Below are 17,359 nucleotides of genomic sequence, written 5' to 3'. Positions count from 1 at the left end.
TAAACAAGACCAAGGGCAATAACACTTTGGGATGTCCATTTTATTTCAATGCCAATGAGGTTAAGAAACTGGCAGTTGTTCCAAATCTACCTTACACAGAGTGGGCGGACATTCAAATTTTAGGTGTCTCTTGGACAAACATTAAAATTGGGTATCGCTATAAAATGTGATATAAAAACAAAACGGTAAATGCTAATTCCTTAATTTTTTCACACAAGATCACTAATGGATGTGTTATTTATAAAATGTTTTAAAACCTAAAAGGTTCAACTCGGTTCTTAAATAAAAATGGACTCTTTTCACTATTGCACTTTTTTTGACTCACCCTGTAGCAAATAAGGGGGTAGCAACTACCCACTTCCGTGTTACACAAAATTCAATCAAATTCAAGAAACATTTATTTCACAACTTTAATAATACATGTATAATGACAAATGCCAAAATTAACATAAACATATTGTATCCATAAATACCAAAGCAAGCAAGCAAGCAAAAAACAAACAAACAAACAAACAACCCCCCCCCCAAAAAAGCAGGAAAGACAAAACATTATAATAAAATATAAGAATATAAGAGAATTATTAGCAAGTAATGATGCTTAAATGAACTTGTGGGTGTGGTATTTTAGATGGAAATGGGAATGGACTTCCAGATATTGACTCCACGCACTTTCATAGAGTTAGCAGCAAGTTGAGCTCTAACAAGAGGCAGCTAGAAATTATTCACGCGTCTTGTATTATGACTATGAATTGCAGCATTATATTGACAATAGTCATAAAATAGTGATCAGTAGGGCTATACGTATTCATAAATACGCACGTGACTACCTCCGCGCTGCCATAACAGCTTGTTGACAGTATAAGTCTCGAAGTGGCCTTCTTCATAGCGGGTGGTACATTTGAATGTATACAAAGGCGGTAAACAACACGAGACTCAGCAAAATTGTCCATTTTGTTCAACTTTGTAATTATATTATAAATATTTCCGTCGGAAAATACTTTCAATATGTTGTTCTGATAACATATTACAACTTCGGAATCCCCGATGTGTAATAATTTTGCTATTCAATTAATACTTAAATTTGATGATATTTATCTTATGAGTTCCTAACCTTTGGCAGAGTCCCTAACCTTTTCAATGGCATGAGGATTTGGTCACGCTTGCTGGTCTTGTTATGTCGTGCACATGGGTCACTTACAAATATGTATTTATAATATAGTCGAAGTATACTGATTAGGACCTCATAAATAGGGCTCTGTAGGACGAGCGTAAAGTAATGTTAAGTTAACCAAAAGTATAAATTTTAAATGCTCCTCAGCGAGTCTTTTTGAACTAAAATCGGAATATTACGTACAATTGTTGTCAATAGACATTGGCATTGGTGGGGAATATTGAAATTCTTTTTCTATTGCATGTTTATTTTCAGTTCCATTTGGTTTATGGTAGGATAAATTTACCCATAATTTTGGAATAGGCGAAAAAAGTCGAATGTTCTTTTCTTGACACAGACATTTGAAAGTTTACCATATACTGCGGTCAGCATATGACGACTAAACTGGATTAAATAAATATATACACATTTGAAGAAACAAATAACGAACATAGTCACATTTTTATTTTTCACTACCTATTGACGCCTACTAATTGTCTATCGTAAATATATACAACAACAAAAATTTCTGCAGATCTATTAAAAAATATCGCAGAATTATATGGCTGCAACCAAAACTGTCAAGCTTCACGTGGTGTTGCACACACTTCAAAATATGCAGGAGCCAGCGTATTTCCCATAATTCCTTGCATGTTTGGAGACGGAGCGCCCTCTGGAAACGTGAACGTAAACTTACTCATGAGATGAGAGAAGTATAAGAAGAGTTCCATCTGTACCAACTGCTTTCCTAAGCACTCTCGGCGTCCTATAAATAAAAACGAACGAAAAAACAAATTGCACAATCAGTAATTTTTTAAACCAAATTAAACATTTTTCTTTTTTTTATGGTTAATTTTATTCTATAAACTGTAAATTTGTGTGCGCGCTATTTACATATATTTTATATTTAAATTAAGCAAATAATATGAGTTATTCTTTACATTTCATGATGTAAAGTTGTTTTTTTTCAAATGTCCCTTTTCTCATGTACTATTACAATTATACAAGTGTCTATCCGAACAAGATTGAAGATAAATAGCGCCATCATTGTTCAAATATACGATGTAATGACTACAGTTTTACATGCCGTCAAACAACAGTGAACTCATAACTAATCAGTTGCTGTTCATGTTGAGGGATAAAGTGGTCACATGGACTATGATAGAGCACGTATTGCGATGGACTTGGAACTCCGTTCGTCGACGTGAGGTCTGCGACGTCACACTGGGAACATGTGGACGTAGGTGACAGCAGCATTTTTCTTTAATTAGCATAAGTCTCCACAGCACTACGCATATTTTTTTAGGTAGCTTTTAGTACTATCGTGGTGGCAGCAGCATTTTTCTTTACTTTTCCAATATGGCGCCGCCCGTGAATCAATTTGGGTCCCAATGGGGACGCCATCGGACGCCATGTCAGCGCAGGGTAATACATAGGGGAAGCCGACGCTGTCGCCCCTTTTTGTATTGCGCTAGTATATGAGTTGCGCAACGGCCTGGTGGTCACATATTAGTTGCAACGCCTACGAGTCCTGTCAAATATGCAAAAATGTTTTTTTTTTCCTTACCGATTGAAAATGGAATCAATTCTTCTCTGCGTACAACAGACCCTTGTTCGTTAAGAAATCTCTCTGGCCGAAATTCCGCGGGTTTGTTCCAAATGGTTGAGTCGTGATGAATCGCCCAAAGATTTGGCATGACGATTGTACCTCTAGGAATGTCATATCCATTGAGTGTGGTATCTACGTTAGTGGCGCGCGGCGCCCCTAACGGCAGAATACTGGTCACACGTTGAATCTCCATTAGTGTGGCTTCCGTGTAGGGAAGATTTTGCCGGTCCTTAAGACTTATCGGACGGTTTCTACCTACAACCTCATCAAGCTCTTGTTGAACACGCGATTGAACGTTAGGATTCAGCATCATATACAGCAGTGCCCATTTAGTAGTTGTGGCAGATGTTTCAGTTCCGGCACCAAACAGGTCACCCAGGCATCTTATAAGATCATCGTTGTTAAACGCTTTTGCCAAGTCATCTTGACTCGAAATACTTTGCTGATAATCTAAATACATATCTATGAAATTTCGTGGTTGGTTGGGTATATAGTCCTTTGCGTTTTCTTTTACCATCTCTGTAAAGAAGGCTCTATATTCACTACCTGAACTTCTAAGTTCTCTGGTGCCGCTTAGTGGTATGTATCTCAAAATGGGAATAAAATTAACAGCTCCTGCATAGGACGCAATTTCCATTAATCGATATAGTATGCGTAGTAAACGTTGAAATTTGGGATCATCATAATCATATCGTGTACCGAATGCCAAACAGCAAAGAACATTTGAAAACGCCGCTTCGAGCAGTTCAAAAGGACAAAACGGTTTGGATCCGTGTGTAGTAAATTTATTCAGAAGTCGTTGGATCTCAGCTACTATTTGTTCTTCAAAACGAAATTTTCCCATCCCCAGAGCTCGTAATGATGCCATTGCAAATCGACGACGCGATCTCTGTGCCTCACTGCTGTGGACCATTACCAGACCTAAAGTAAACAAAAGAACAATGAGTTCATAAATCTCAGGTACCACTGTGAAAGGGTAAGTGAGCATTTTAAGTTGTTCATCTTCTTTAAAATGGATGATATGATTCGGAAAGGGCTTCATACATTTTGTATTACTATACCTCATAAATATTTATTAGGTAATCCAGACATCTTATTGGTTAATAACGGTAGCGTCCGAGTACGGTATTTTGACTACTTCCCCGCGCATGTGCAATTACGCGAACGCGGGGAAGTAGTAAAAACTTCCGCACCCCTACTACCACACAGTGTCTCGACCCCGCGCGTCACCGTTCCTTCAGACGTAGCATTATGCTACACAACAACGATTCTGCAGATGCGTTTATCGTGACAATGGCGTCTGCTACAGTTATTTTGCCGAGATTACCGATGGATAATAACACGCGAATTTGACGTTTTATGAATCAAAATGTTATTTATGGAAAGTTAAATAGAAACATCTGAATAATGTAGGTCAAAATGTAAATATTGATTGAACAGAAATCCTGCAATAAAATCAGGTAAGCAAAATATTAAGCGTATTTACCATGCTGGCCGGCACGTTGACTGATGTGTGTTTTGACTTTTGTTTACGATTTTACCATGATAGTGAAAATATTTTTTTGAGGTATAGTAAAACAAATACAACATGTTTCATTTCGGGGAAGTAGTCAAAACCACTGGTCCCTCGGTGTTGGATGATTTGACTACTTCAGTAGTCAAATCATCCAACACCTCGGGCCAGTATAGTTTTGACTACTTCCCCTCAAAACATGTTGTATTTGTATAATACAGTACAGAGGTTGGAGAGAAACAGTAATACGTAAGACACGTGAATTGAAACGTTGAGCGCATATATCAAAACTATAGAATCAATTGCCAACTTTATATAGGGCACATAAATACATAAAATGAAGAAGTTCCTGGAAAATACTGAAATGATAAAAAACAGTGTATGTGTAATGTAGGTGGAACAATAAATTGTGGGCGATATAGTAGCGGCTGGAGCAGGGTGGGGGACGAGCATATTTTGTTTCACTTTTACTGGGACATTTTCTACTGGGATAAAATATCAATAATTTCATACCGTTTTTGCTCCAATTGATGTGCGTTTTGCTATTTTGTGGGCCAGTGCCCAAAACGCGATGTTTTTCGTGCTAAAAAGGCAAGTAAAATTATTAGTAAAATTATTGCTTTATGTTTTTCCTCTGTTATGATAGCCATTGTTGTAGGGAAAACAACGTGTTCATGCGCTCCTTTTGAACAAGTGTGTAACACATATCGTCAACGTAATACACAATCATATCAATGACAATGGCAAGATCATTAAAAACGACAAGACAACATATCCGAATGTATAATAGTGTTGAACATTTATTGAAAATGAATATCGAAGTAAGTGGAGCATTTTTACATATTATTGCTTTGAGATTTAATTTTATTCATGGGCATGTATTGTTAATGGATCTGAAAATAATAAAAAAAACGCTTCACAGTAAGGTTTTCAACCAAGACCAAAGGGGATGAAGACAACAATGTTGACCGCCATGACTAATTGAACTGAACTATTGCATTTATCAATAAGGACACATAAACACGTTTACGTGGCTCTACTTTTTCTTTTCCTTTCACTTTTATACATCTTATTAACAAATTTGTATTTCAATTTATTACCTTTCCCTTTTGACAGTTGAGTAAGAACCATATCTGGTCGATCATCAAACTCATATCCCTGTTTCACGAAAGCCTGATGAACTAAACTATAGTCGTTTAAAACAACCACCGGAAAAGATCCGAATTTGAGGCTTATAATTGGACCATATGTCTTCGCTAGTGTTGCGATAGTACGGTAAGGACTGATGCGATCCAAGGTGGCCAAGTGGCCCAATATAGGCCACAAGGATCGCGGTCCTGGTGGTGTGTTCCATTTCTGGCGAGACTTAACAAGTAGATACGCTAATAGGAACACGATGGTTGCCAATAAAATGGTACGAACGTTTGTCGTTTGCCAGTCAAGAGATCTAGAAACAATCGTTGTTGTGAATTCCATGTTGCTTTATCTCACAAACGTCGATGTCTAAAACCAATTGTAAACTAGTAAGCTAGTACAACAGGTATAAACGCTACATACTGTAGATAGTTGATCTTTGCAATCACGCATTGAACATTGATCTCTGCGATAAAGTGGGTCGGAATTAACACTGTATCCTGGATCATGGTGTTATCATGCCTACTCTACGAAAGTAAGGAATTGGTCAAATATTATTGACTGGTATTGTGGTACTAAATAGTGTAATACAATTTAGTTTGTATGGCTCTTTGGTGTGTTACGGGCGAAAAAGCGCTATATTCATCAACGCTTAGCGTATATAAAGTCACTGGAAACACATTGCCTCTGTTCCATTTCTTGCTCGCCTCATCAGCTGGCCTCTTATTCCAATGGCAATCGGACTTTATTTGATATGCACTGTTGCAGTTTTCCCATTCGCCTACCCGCTTGACTTTAGTTTAAAAACATGACACTGTTTAAAGACCCAATTCAGTGATCCCAAGGCAGGTGTAAACAAATTTAAAATTGTTTATAAATTGCTTTAAAGTGAAGGATACATCATTCAAAATGTTGTCATTTGGTATTTTTGAAATGAAAGATTGGGCAAAAAACAAAGAAAACTGCAGTATTGATGAAGTTGAAGCCCCATTCAAATACATGTAGCTAATTTATATACTGTCAGTATATAAATTACAGATTCATGTAAAATGTCTTATTTTGTCTAAAATACACGGCTTTCAGCTGAACCACTAGCAGGCTATTTTAGCACATATATGACAATGACAAAGGTACCAAAACCTGACATTTTATGATTTTTATGATCGTCCGGATGAGCAAATCACTGAATGGACCTTTAAAGAGGCAAGCAGGATCACCCAAAGTGGTATTTTAGATATTGTTTTGCATTGTATCGTTAAAAGTAATGATGATAAGTACATAAAAGGATACATTTTAGAAAGAAAATGATGCAAGTAATCTAACTAGCACAGAAGATTTCCCTGCAAAAATGAGCAGTGTTTGAGAAAAGTGTCAAATTAGATTTTTCATGCCATTTTTTTTTCGGTCCACCATAACACGAAAACTGCATATTTGTGTTCTAAAGACCAAAACAAAATGGGTCAAACATATTTTAAGGCTTAACATGACAGAGCAACAGGTCTCTAGACCGATTCCACAACCATCCATACCTATCACCTGTTTTGCATTATGTATGATATTGTATCCTCTTTAAAAGTTACCCGTTTCGTTTTGAGAGTACCCTCATCAGCCACTTACAGAAACTTATGATGGTTGTAATATTGATCAAATAATACAATGGGACAGTAACTATTACCACAGCTTATTATTATATTATTATATCTATTAATCGGGTAAATAATCCAATTTTCTACAAATTATCGCTATTTAGCATGAACATCCGTGGTCTCATTAAACATGCAAATGATATAATTGATTATCAATCGACATTTGAACATCTTTTCAATCTCTATACGTTCACGAAAACTTGGTTTAGATATAACTGTGATGCAGATCTCATTGATTTGGTTGGTTTACACTTCTATTAATTGTCATAGAAACATTCAAAGAGGTGGCGGTGCATCTCTTGTTACTGATCAACAATGAGTTCATTATTAGAGAAGATCTTATCATGAAGTGTGATAACTGTGACTCAGTCTTCATTGAAATCAACAGCCCTGGCCATATATCGCACAGAGACAGTTAATTTAGGTAGCTTCTTTCCTGATTTTATAATTTTAATAAAATCCGAGCAATTTCGAGTTTTGACCCCTGTATAACCTGTATGACCCCATATTTCTTTCATTGTTCAAGGGTGCCCACTGGGCAGCCGCCATTTTTGACCTTTTAACATGTAAGGCATCGACTTTTACATTAACGGGAAAAGAACAAAAGGCATCTACTCGACTAATAGTAGTTTGTCTTGTTACATGATGCGATAGGCTTCTCGGCAATACACGGCTGGAAATACGAAACGCACACGTATAACGCCACGACCACGAGTGTACCCAGCAAACACAAAAAATGTTTTTAAAATGTTATAAACGAGCTATCAACGTGTCTTGGTTTTAGTCAAAACGTTTTGATACCATTTAAATGTCAGTCGGGTTATATAAAGTTCATGAATACATTTTTAAAACGTTTTTTGTAAAATACAAACCACTATAAATACATTCTAAAATTGTTTGGCAAACATTTTTGCAAAGTATTTTGTAAGCACTTAATAACATTATGATAGAATAAATAAAAGTAAAAGTTCCCACGTAACATCGACATAATTAAAACAATTTTTGGTAAACTGGATAGAGGACTCAATAGCTATATGTTGGTAATATTATAAAACTGTACAGGTGGTTTGGTAGAGAAATCCTGCATGTGGGTTAGTAAACCCCTTTAGTAAATACGTCATTAAGACAAAGGGTTAATTAATTTCAGTCGGCATTGAAGACCAGTGGATGCTGGTCGCAGGCCAACCTCCACAATCAGTGAACTTCGGGTATATATATAAATGCGCATTTATAAATGCGCACGTGACATCTACAAGTCGCCATACCGTGTTCAACGATGTAAGGTACTCGGATGTGCACAAATTCCACACGCAAAAGTATAGGCGAAAATGACAGGTTACAAGGAAAATTGGTTTTGCAAAATAGTGGCATTGATTGCAAAGGGCAAAATAATTTGACCCGAAACATAAACTCTTTATTTGGATTTTCCATCACGGAAAAAAAAATTATGACGGAAAAGCTAGATATAGCTGATTTAATAAGTTATATTTCATTATTTCCGTGCTAAATGGGCGTGGCAATTGGCCATATTGATGACGAAATGTGATTCTTACTGGCATTAAGGTCAGAACTGGGTAGCTGCCGATGATGTTATTTGATAATGTTTGCACGTAGGGAACTTAGGGGGCTGTCATTTTCTTCGGAAGGAAGGGGTCATGGATTGATTTATTTGGGAGTCAAGATAAGTATCCCCCGTAGCGCCGCCAATGAACATAACTCTGACCCTAATTTTAACTCTAATTATAACGTAAATTGAGGAAACTATATAACTTTAGCCCTTTTCGGTATAATGACCCTCTCAAACTAATAGGCTAGATGTCCCCGCCCGACCTCCTCAATTCTAATTTACTCATTCGCTCGCAAATGGACAAAAAACAAATTCAAAATGTGTTTTTAAGCACCTTTTTGTGTCCCCCATGCTAAATCGGTAATCTGTACACCCTCTTTGTCACCCTTTGACGTACCATTTAGAGTATAAACACGTAGATGACTGTACATGATCTAATCATCCCGGCTGGAAGATGTTGAGGAAGACTCGTATGCTATACATCACGCTCATACGTTATATGACAATATGACGTACAATCACGTATGTGATGCATGGTTCGAGGTTTATTCAGCTAGTAAGTTAGATCTCGTCATACACATTATTGTCATGGTATATTGTAATTGTATACGTCAATTTTGTTCAGTTTGATTCAACCGGCTTATAAAGTTTTACTTTACACGGAAGGGGAAAGTTAGCAAAAAAACAATTAATTTATGAGTGTAAAAGGGGGGGTGGTTTTGGGGGAAGGGGGGGGGGGCACAAATAATATTTATAAAATTATAAGTAAGGCGAGAAAGAGAGAAACCCTGTTCTATGGGCGAACGGACCTTTTCACGTAGGGTCGGTCGGTCGGTTGGTATTTAATTTTTTTTTTTTTTTTAAATAACCCAAAAAATCACAAAAATCTGTAAATAAATTTCAATTTGAGAAAATACAAAAAAAAATTGTCCTGAAATTTCCGAAATTTGGGGTCGGCATTCATTTGTACAGGAAAAATGTGTTTCCCAATTTGTTCAAAATAGAACAGGGTTTTCGTTTTTCGTCGCATAAATAAATAAATAAATAAATAAATAAATAAATAAATAAATAAATAAATCAATCAATAAGTAAATAAATAAATAAATAAATAAATAAATAAATAAATAAATAAATAAATAAATAAATAAATAAATAAACATTAGTTATGTTTGTACATGGGGGTGCTGTGCAATAATCATGATCCTTTGATATCCATGATTTATCCTTGCAAATTTATAGCATAGCATCGAACCTCCAGCCAATGTTCCTTGCCAGTGCTAGCCACGCAACAAGGTCACAACTGTAGCCACTCCTTCAATGGTCGCCATTTCAGTGATTGACAGTGATGTAATGCAAATTTGGCGCTGGCCATCTGGTCACGTGCGCATTTATAAAAGCGCATTTATATATACAACCGAAGTCTACTGACAATGTAAGCCGTGAGAACTTTATTTAAATTTGTACTTTCTCGATATAATTTTATATACTTTTTTAATTTAATTAAAGTAGTCAATGCACATGGTTACCTAAGGCCCACACTTTTTTTTTTTCTCGGACTTTCGCCGGATTGTTTTGTGCGCATTGTTATGACAGCGAAGATTAAAATGAATGTAATATTTGCTACTATTTTCAGTTATATAGATTCAAGTACACATAATAAATACAAATTAAACCAGGTATCTGGATTAAATATATTAAATATCTAAATTCCTAAAACTGGAACAATGTAGCTGCTGTCATCCAATTCGCCGTAAGTAATTTGATTTAGGTTAAGGGCGTATTAAGTTAAGAAATGTACGTATACTCTTTTCAGGTTTAAAAGTCATTAGAACAGGTACGGTCAGGATAGATTAAACGGTGCATGTGAGGATATTTTATAGTAATGTTTTGATTTTAATGTAAGGGCAATCCTTCAATTTACTGTGTTTTCAATATTGGATATGCCTGGCCTTGTGCCAAATGTTATAAATAAAAATAAAAATATAAGATATCCTATTATTTATGAAAAAGTGGTAACTTGATAGTTAAATTTGGTTATAAATTCAGTCCACTTTTTGTCAGCTTCTCCTCAATGTGCGCAACAAATTGTTTCCAGCCGTCACCAACAGACCCTGCAATTTGAATAAATAAATAAATAAATGAATAAATAAATAAATAAATAAATAAATAAATAAATAAATAAATAAATAAATAAATAAATAAATAAATAAATAAGTAAGTAAATAAATTTAAAAAAAATAATAATAAAATATATAAATGCATCATGTCAACTCACGATACACAGGACCTGGGGTCTAGTACTCAAATGCAAGTCCACTTCCAGCTAATTTGTCTTGCACGAGGATGTCAAAGGCTTCGTTCTGTGCCACAGTGAAATGATTTTTCCAGTCACCAACTTTACCTGTGTCAATAAGAGGACAAGAATACGAAGAAACTAATAGAGTCAAAATTGGTTTATCTCTAACAACGGGGAGCTGGGAGAACACTTCTTTCAAATACAGTAATTGAACTGTTACCAAATCAAAGTCGGACTTGACAACATTTGCATTTTATGGTTGTGTTATTGCTGTAACTTTTAAATATGAGCTGACACCAAACATTTATGTATCATATTATACTTCTATGTAATACAAAAAATGCAGAGTTGCGACAACAGTTTGTGATAGTAACTGAAATGATGGGTCATAAACTATTGGATGAATTGTACAAATCGTAAGTACTCCACCAGCTTGTATGTAATGGAAAAATGGAAGAATTGCGACTACTTTATACAATTTGAAAAATTGCTTCAAATATGCTAATAATGGTAATTGTTCAATTGACTTAATCCTTACACCTGTATGCGCAAATTGCATACTTTTTTTTACAATTGTATGCTATTGGTGCAATTACAAGTCTACAACACTACAACACTTTCCCACTTATTTCATCTGATAGAATGTTATAAAAGCGGGTATTTGAAAACCACCTTAGTTTTATTGCCCTCTTTTGTTTTTAATCTTATTTAAATGTCGCCTCCAGGCCCGTAGCCAGGAATGTTTTGTGGGGGTGCTGATTTTTTTAAAGTGGACTTTCTTCCCCAAATTTAAACCTTTTTTGACCAAAAAAGCTTTAAAAATCAACTTGTTCGCTACGCTGGCAAATTCTTAAATTATTGGACTTTTTTGTATACTTTCACACCCCCTGGCCACGGGCCTGGTCGCCTCCCCTTACCGATCTCGGTTCCTGGCCAATTTGACCCAACGCCTAATCCAAATAGGCCGCTAAGGAATTTGGTATCAAAACAAACCTTTTCTCATAAAGGAAGTTCTCTCTTGTTTAGGTTCCTCAAGATTAACACCATCGTTAGAGGGATTTTCCTTCCTTCGTTGCTCTAGTTTCTTATAAGTGAAAGCAAATATTGTGTCTGGATTGGTCATGGGGTTTTTCTTCATGCTTGTAAACGAACAATGATCAACGATACCGTTGATGACGTCATCAGATAATGTGTAGCCCACGAACGTGGCTACTTTCTCTACAAATGAAACAAATACAGAATTGCAATTTTGGCAATCTCCTCATATAGGTGGAAACAAGGTAGTAATTAATTAAATCTTGAGTTACTTCGCTCGCGAAAGAGCAAGTTTCAACGATTTGATAGCGCAACTTCAAAAATGTATGTCCAATATAGGAGAAGGTCCTGTGTTCAGCTGACATAAGGGTTTTGATTGTATTGTGCTCAGTCTGGAGGGTGGTATCAGCGGCAGAACGTTATGGATGGCGGAAACCTTCAAAATACGCCTAAGAATACGCCTAACCTTAGACGTCTAAGATGCAATCTTAGACGTCTAAGATGTAATCTTAGGCGTCTAAGAAATTCGCGGTAGATTTAAATCAACGAATCACAGGACTAGAAATCCCAAACAACCAATCATCTTAGGCGTATCCAATTATTGACCAATGAAATCTTAGACGCCTAAGATTTTACACGCCTAAGAATTCTTACACGTCTAAGATTGACGGACGGTATCAAAACGTACAACGGACGCTGTACGTTAGAGAATATTTCGAACAATGGCTGGGTGGTGTGTTTTTAATAAACTCCTTTTCTCTCCATAGCCACCCGCATCAATCCCAAAGAGAAAGGGGTGATGGGGTGGGAGGGGGATAGGGTACACGTTCTCCCACCTTTCGGCACAATGGCCCATTGTTTTGTTCTTTTCAGCCACTTTTTGACAACTCAGGCGGAACAATGTATTTTTACATAATAGGCTTTTTTTCATTTGAACAGAATCTAGCAGTTGATGTTGTTGTTGTAAACTGATAAAACTTTAATTTGTTTTAAATATTTTGTTTTTCTGATGACTTGCAGTTAATGTGAGATTTCTATTTGTGTGGCTATAGTGTAAATGATGATGATAATGATGATGATGATGATGGTGTTGTTGTTGCTGTTATTGTTGTTGATGATGATGATGATGATGATGATGATGATGATGATGATGATGATGGATAATACAAATGATGTCAGATGATTATTAGAGTCTTGGTGGTGATGATGATGGCAGTGATGAGGGATTAAATTTAGTATGAAATTTTCACCCCCCCCCCCGCACCCACCAAGTCAATGTTGTTTTGATACTGAGATAGGAACGGACTGGTATTGGCTCCAACATTGATTGGGGGGAGGGGGTTGCAAGCAATATGAAACATTAATGTTTGCCACTCATGTTACTTGTAATGTTTAAACAAAGAGCACGTGTCTATGGTGTCACCCTGCTCACTTTTTATGTATGTTTTTTCTTAACACGTATGCTATGACTGAGCCAAAATACACAGTTAAGAGACCTCGATACCTCCATTCAACAAGAAAGTTAACCTGACGGTGTAGGGTATGATGCGTTTATATCCAATACGTTCAGAGGTCAAGTTATTACTGCACACACATTATAAGGTCAACCAACTATGTTTTTATAATTCGAACAGCGTGTGACATATTTTCACCAAGGCCCCCGGGCCAAGGCCAAATCGTCTTTTATAATTGAAGAGATCAGATATGCATAATTTTAGTCTGCAAAGTGCAAGAAGACAAGAGGTAAAATTTTCTATGTTAAAAATAGAATCATGGAGGTATATAAATATATGCTAGGCATGTTTGTTCCTCTTTGTTGTTTGTGTATTAATTTTCATCATCATCATCATCATCATCATCATCATCATCATCATCATCATCATATCATCATCGTCGTCGTCGTCGTCGCCGTCATCATGCTCATCAACATTAATACCTGACTACTACTACTAGCCACACCAAAACAGCACACCAAACCACAAAAAAATAAAATCAAACCAATTAATCAATTTTGCTGCAAGTCCTCAGAGAAAATCACATTGGTGATACCGTCCATCACTAAAATATCAATCTTAGACGTGTAAGAATTCTTAGGCGTGTAAAATCTTAGGCGTCTAAGATTTCATTGGTCAATAATTGAATACGCCTAAGATGATTGGTTGTTTGGGATTTCTGGTCCTGTGATTCGTTGATTTAAGTCTACCGCGAATTTCTTAGACGCCTAAGATTGCATCTTAGACGCCTAAGAATGCATCTTAGACGTCTAAGATTGCATCTTAGACGTCTAAGGTTAGGCGTATTCTTAGGCGTATTCTTAGGCGTATTTTGAAGGTTTCCGCCATCCATAGAACGTAGGTCAGCACGCGTAGGGCAGTGCAGGGAAACACAGTGACTAAAACTTTGAAAGTGATGAGCTCTTCAATAGGGTGCCAGTGCAACTGTTTTATGTACGGGCTAGCTTTATCATCTTCACGAACTATGCCTTCTCCCTTTTTTTATATTTTTATTTTTATTTTATTTTTTTTTATCTTGGATAAAAGCTGCTTCAGTGATATCTTCCGAAATTATGGTTAACTATTCTACTTTCGCCTTTGATGTTATTAATGTACATATGATTACCCTTTTCATTTCTTCAAATTTCACAAACAGAACATTGGGTTCATGTCGTAGATTCCAGTAGAATAGATAATGTTCCCACCATGCTCCAAAGGAAACTGCGGAGTGCAAAATTGAATGACCAACATGACCATGAAAATATTTCAGTGTTTTTTATTGAGTGTGGGGTGTGTTTTTGTTTTTTCTCGTGCAAATCTTATACAAAAATATTTTGATATTCCTCCACGTATACGGTAGAATTCCACCATTATTTTTTCTTTTGTTTATTTGTTTTTGTTTTGCCTTTTCAAAGAAAGAGACAAAAGGCAAACTCCCTCCACAAAAACATTGGTCTTACAATAATTCTTGTTCGCAAAGCCGTGTGTATCAGATATATAGTTTATCAAACCCCCAAAAATATTTTTGTGAAGAGCGTCTGCTTTTTTTCTCATTTTGAGGTATTATGGGATTGTAGATGGAAATCTACAGTATTTTGTCTTCTATAGCTTAACTAAGAACTTATAGCTCGGTTTCAGATGTGCCCGACAAAAAAAAAAATGGATAGACCTACTTTTTCCCGTAAAGAAATCTTCAAAGAACTCATTCCACGACTTCGGTGTAGGCAATGATGGGTTCATAATATGAAAATAGTAGTACGATACACACATATCTTTAGGATTCCTGGCAACGTATACTATCCTTGCCTTCTTCTTGAAGACGTCTGGCGGGAGCAAATGCCCTTGAAGGTGTGATTTGATGGTCCTTGGTGACTTCATTTTATTGACAATTTCAAGTCTTTCAGGAATCTGTTTTGAGAGAATATATGGACAGCGTTAATGAAGGAGCATGTATCATAACTTACAAACATGTTACAAAGTTGTACATTGGTACTAATTGCTCTTTCATACTCTTACATATACTTTATATAAGGCTCTTATCCAACCGCAGTTCGACTATTGCAGTGTAGTTTGGTTTGGTCGCTTCAATGAAGATGTACGTAAATTATGTGTTTTACAAAAGCGATGTGCTAGAATAATATTGCGTGCCAAGTACCTTACGTCTTCTGATATAATGTTTCCTATATTAGGATGAGAATCACTTCCAAATCGTGCAATGTATTTCAAATCACTGTTAATGTTTAAATGTCTTAACGATGTATCACCACAGTACCTTATCAACAGCTTTTCTTATGAATAGCATAATGTGAACACCAGACAAGCTGCGTCCAATTTATTAGCTCTACCGCCTTGCACAAATGGTTATGACACTGGAATAAACTGAGTAATGATGTAAGAAGTTCATTAAATGTGCAGACTTTCAAGCAAAGATTCAAGTCTTAAAGAATTGAGCATGTACTTGTTAATGATGTATTTCTATTTTACTTTGAAAATTGTATATATTTCTGTATTTTAATTAATCTCTAATAGTTGTATATTTTATATAAATTGCATGTTGAAAATTGTTGCCTTTTAATGTTACGTAAATGTATTACAGGGCCCCATGTAAGACCAGCTATCGACTGAATTGGGCTACCCTGGATAAATATGAATAAAATAAATAAATACATACTTTACTTTACCCATGAAGAAAAAATCAATCAATTACAATGGGAAAGAAAAGGGTTAGATTATTTCATTTGATTATATCTTTTACTTCCCTTCATGTTTTTGACAATATATTTGTAAAGTACGAATGTAGAGTCAATGACATGTACTGGTAATAGTGTGGTGTGGAAGAGATGCCGTGGCGTAGCTAGGAGGGATCACGGGAGAATTCCCCTGGGACCAGCCTTGGGCGCCATCTAACTGTGGCGCCGAATCGACCAATTTAGCACCACATATATCGACTCTGTGCCACGTTTATCGCGTTTCAAATACAGTTCAGCATAAATATCATGTGAACAAAATCGTTTTAAGACCGCAGTTCCACTTGAATATAACCAAATGAGTGGTATTTGTGCAAATTTTCGCGCACTTATTTCAGGAATGGGGCTTCCATTCTGTAACCTTGCCCCGGGCAAAAAAAAAACACCCAGGGGATGGAATCAAAACTCGACTGGCGGTTGACCACCGGTTCCGTTCGGTTCCGTCCGGATTATATTGTTCTAAACAATGGCAACCGGACGGAACCGCCCGTCAACCGCTGGTCTAGTTTTGATTTCATCCCTAGGAATTCCATTAAAGTGACGGATATTTGTAAATCCCTTTCAGAAACCAGAACGTACACCTGGTGCTGAAAAGGTTGTGGCTTCAATGAACGGTACACGAAACATCGTATGAGACTTGTTGACTTGCTCCAGATCTCCTTTGTTTGCGACGGCTGACACTACTTCTTGAATCCAAGTCGTTCCTGTTATGAAAACACACACACACACACAAATCAAGTTTATGAAATAAATTATTCAGAATACTAGAAGATTATAACATTTTTGCACTCTTAAAATGACACATTTTCACTAATATAAAGTGTTAAACACAGTTGTTCCAACAAATACTTTGGAAACGTATTTTGACCAACAAGTTCATTATTTTGGTTTGCAGTACAGAAGTCTGTATTACATACACTTCATATTACTGATACACAAGGGTTCTTTTATTTTAAATTATTAGGAGAATTCAATGGCCATTTATACTCCTTTTAGGTAACTTGCTTATAAATGAGTAGATTATTTTACCTGCTTTGGCATACGAAACAACAAATATATCATCTGGTCGAGCTTCCCACGTTTCCAACGCTTGTAGCACCGACGGTTTAATAACGTTCAGTGGAAACATCACTCCTTTATACTCGTGCATTGCGATTTCATCCTCTATA

The 17,359-nt window shown here is 36.3% G+C and overlaps 2 protein-coding genes across 2 annotated transcripts; both read right to left on the bottom strand.

Moving 5' to 3' along the window:
- Positions 1-1,731: 1,731 nt before the first annotated feature.
- LOC140161730 (cytochrome P450 2U1-like) lies at positions 1,732-5,748 on the bottom strand. Its single transcript, XM_072185029.1, has 3 exons — positions 5,373-5,748; positions 2,718-3,680; positions 1,732-1,916 (listed from the first exon to the last, which is right to left on the bottom strand). Exons 1-3 carry the CDS (start codon positions 5,746-5,748, stop codon positions 1,732-1,734), a joined length of 1,524 nt encoding a protein of 507 aa, XP_072041130.1.
- Positions 5,749-10,913: 5,165 nt separating this feature from the next.
- Positions 10,914-15,745, bottom strand: LOC140161729 (sulfotransferase 1C4-like). Its single transcript, XM_072185028.1, has 4 exons — positions 15,716-15,745; positions 15,117-15,351; positions 11,909-12,133; positions 10,914-11,020 (listed from the first exon to the last, which is right to left on the bottom strand). Exons 1-4 carry the CDS (start codon positions 15,743-15,745, stop codon positions 10,914-10,916), a joined length of 597 nt encoding a protein of 198 aa, XP_072041129.1.
- Between the last annotated feature and the right edge of the window lie 1,614 nt (positions 15,746-17,359).

The sequence above is a fragment of the Amphiura filiformis genome, chromosome 10, assembly GCF_039555335.1.
Source record: "Amphiura filiformis chromosome 10, Afil_fr2py, whole genome shotgun sequence".
Classification (NCBI taxonomy): Eukaryota; Metazoa; Echinodermata; class Ophiuroidea; order Amphilepidida; family Amphiuridae; genus Amphiura; species Amphiura filiformis.
The sequence above is the reverse complement of the archived record's forward strand: the minus strand, read 5'-3'. Positions and strand labels throughout refer to the sequence as shown.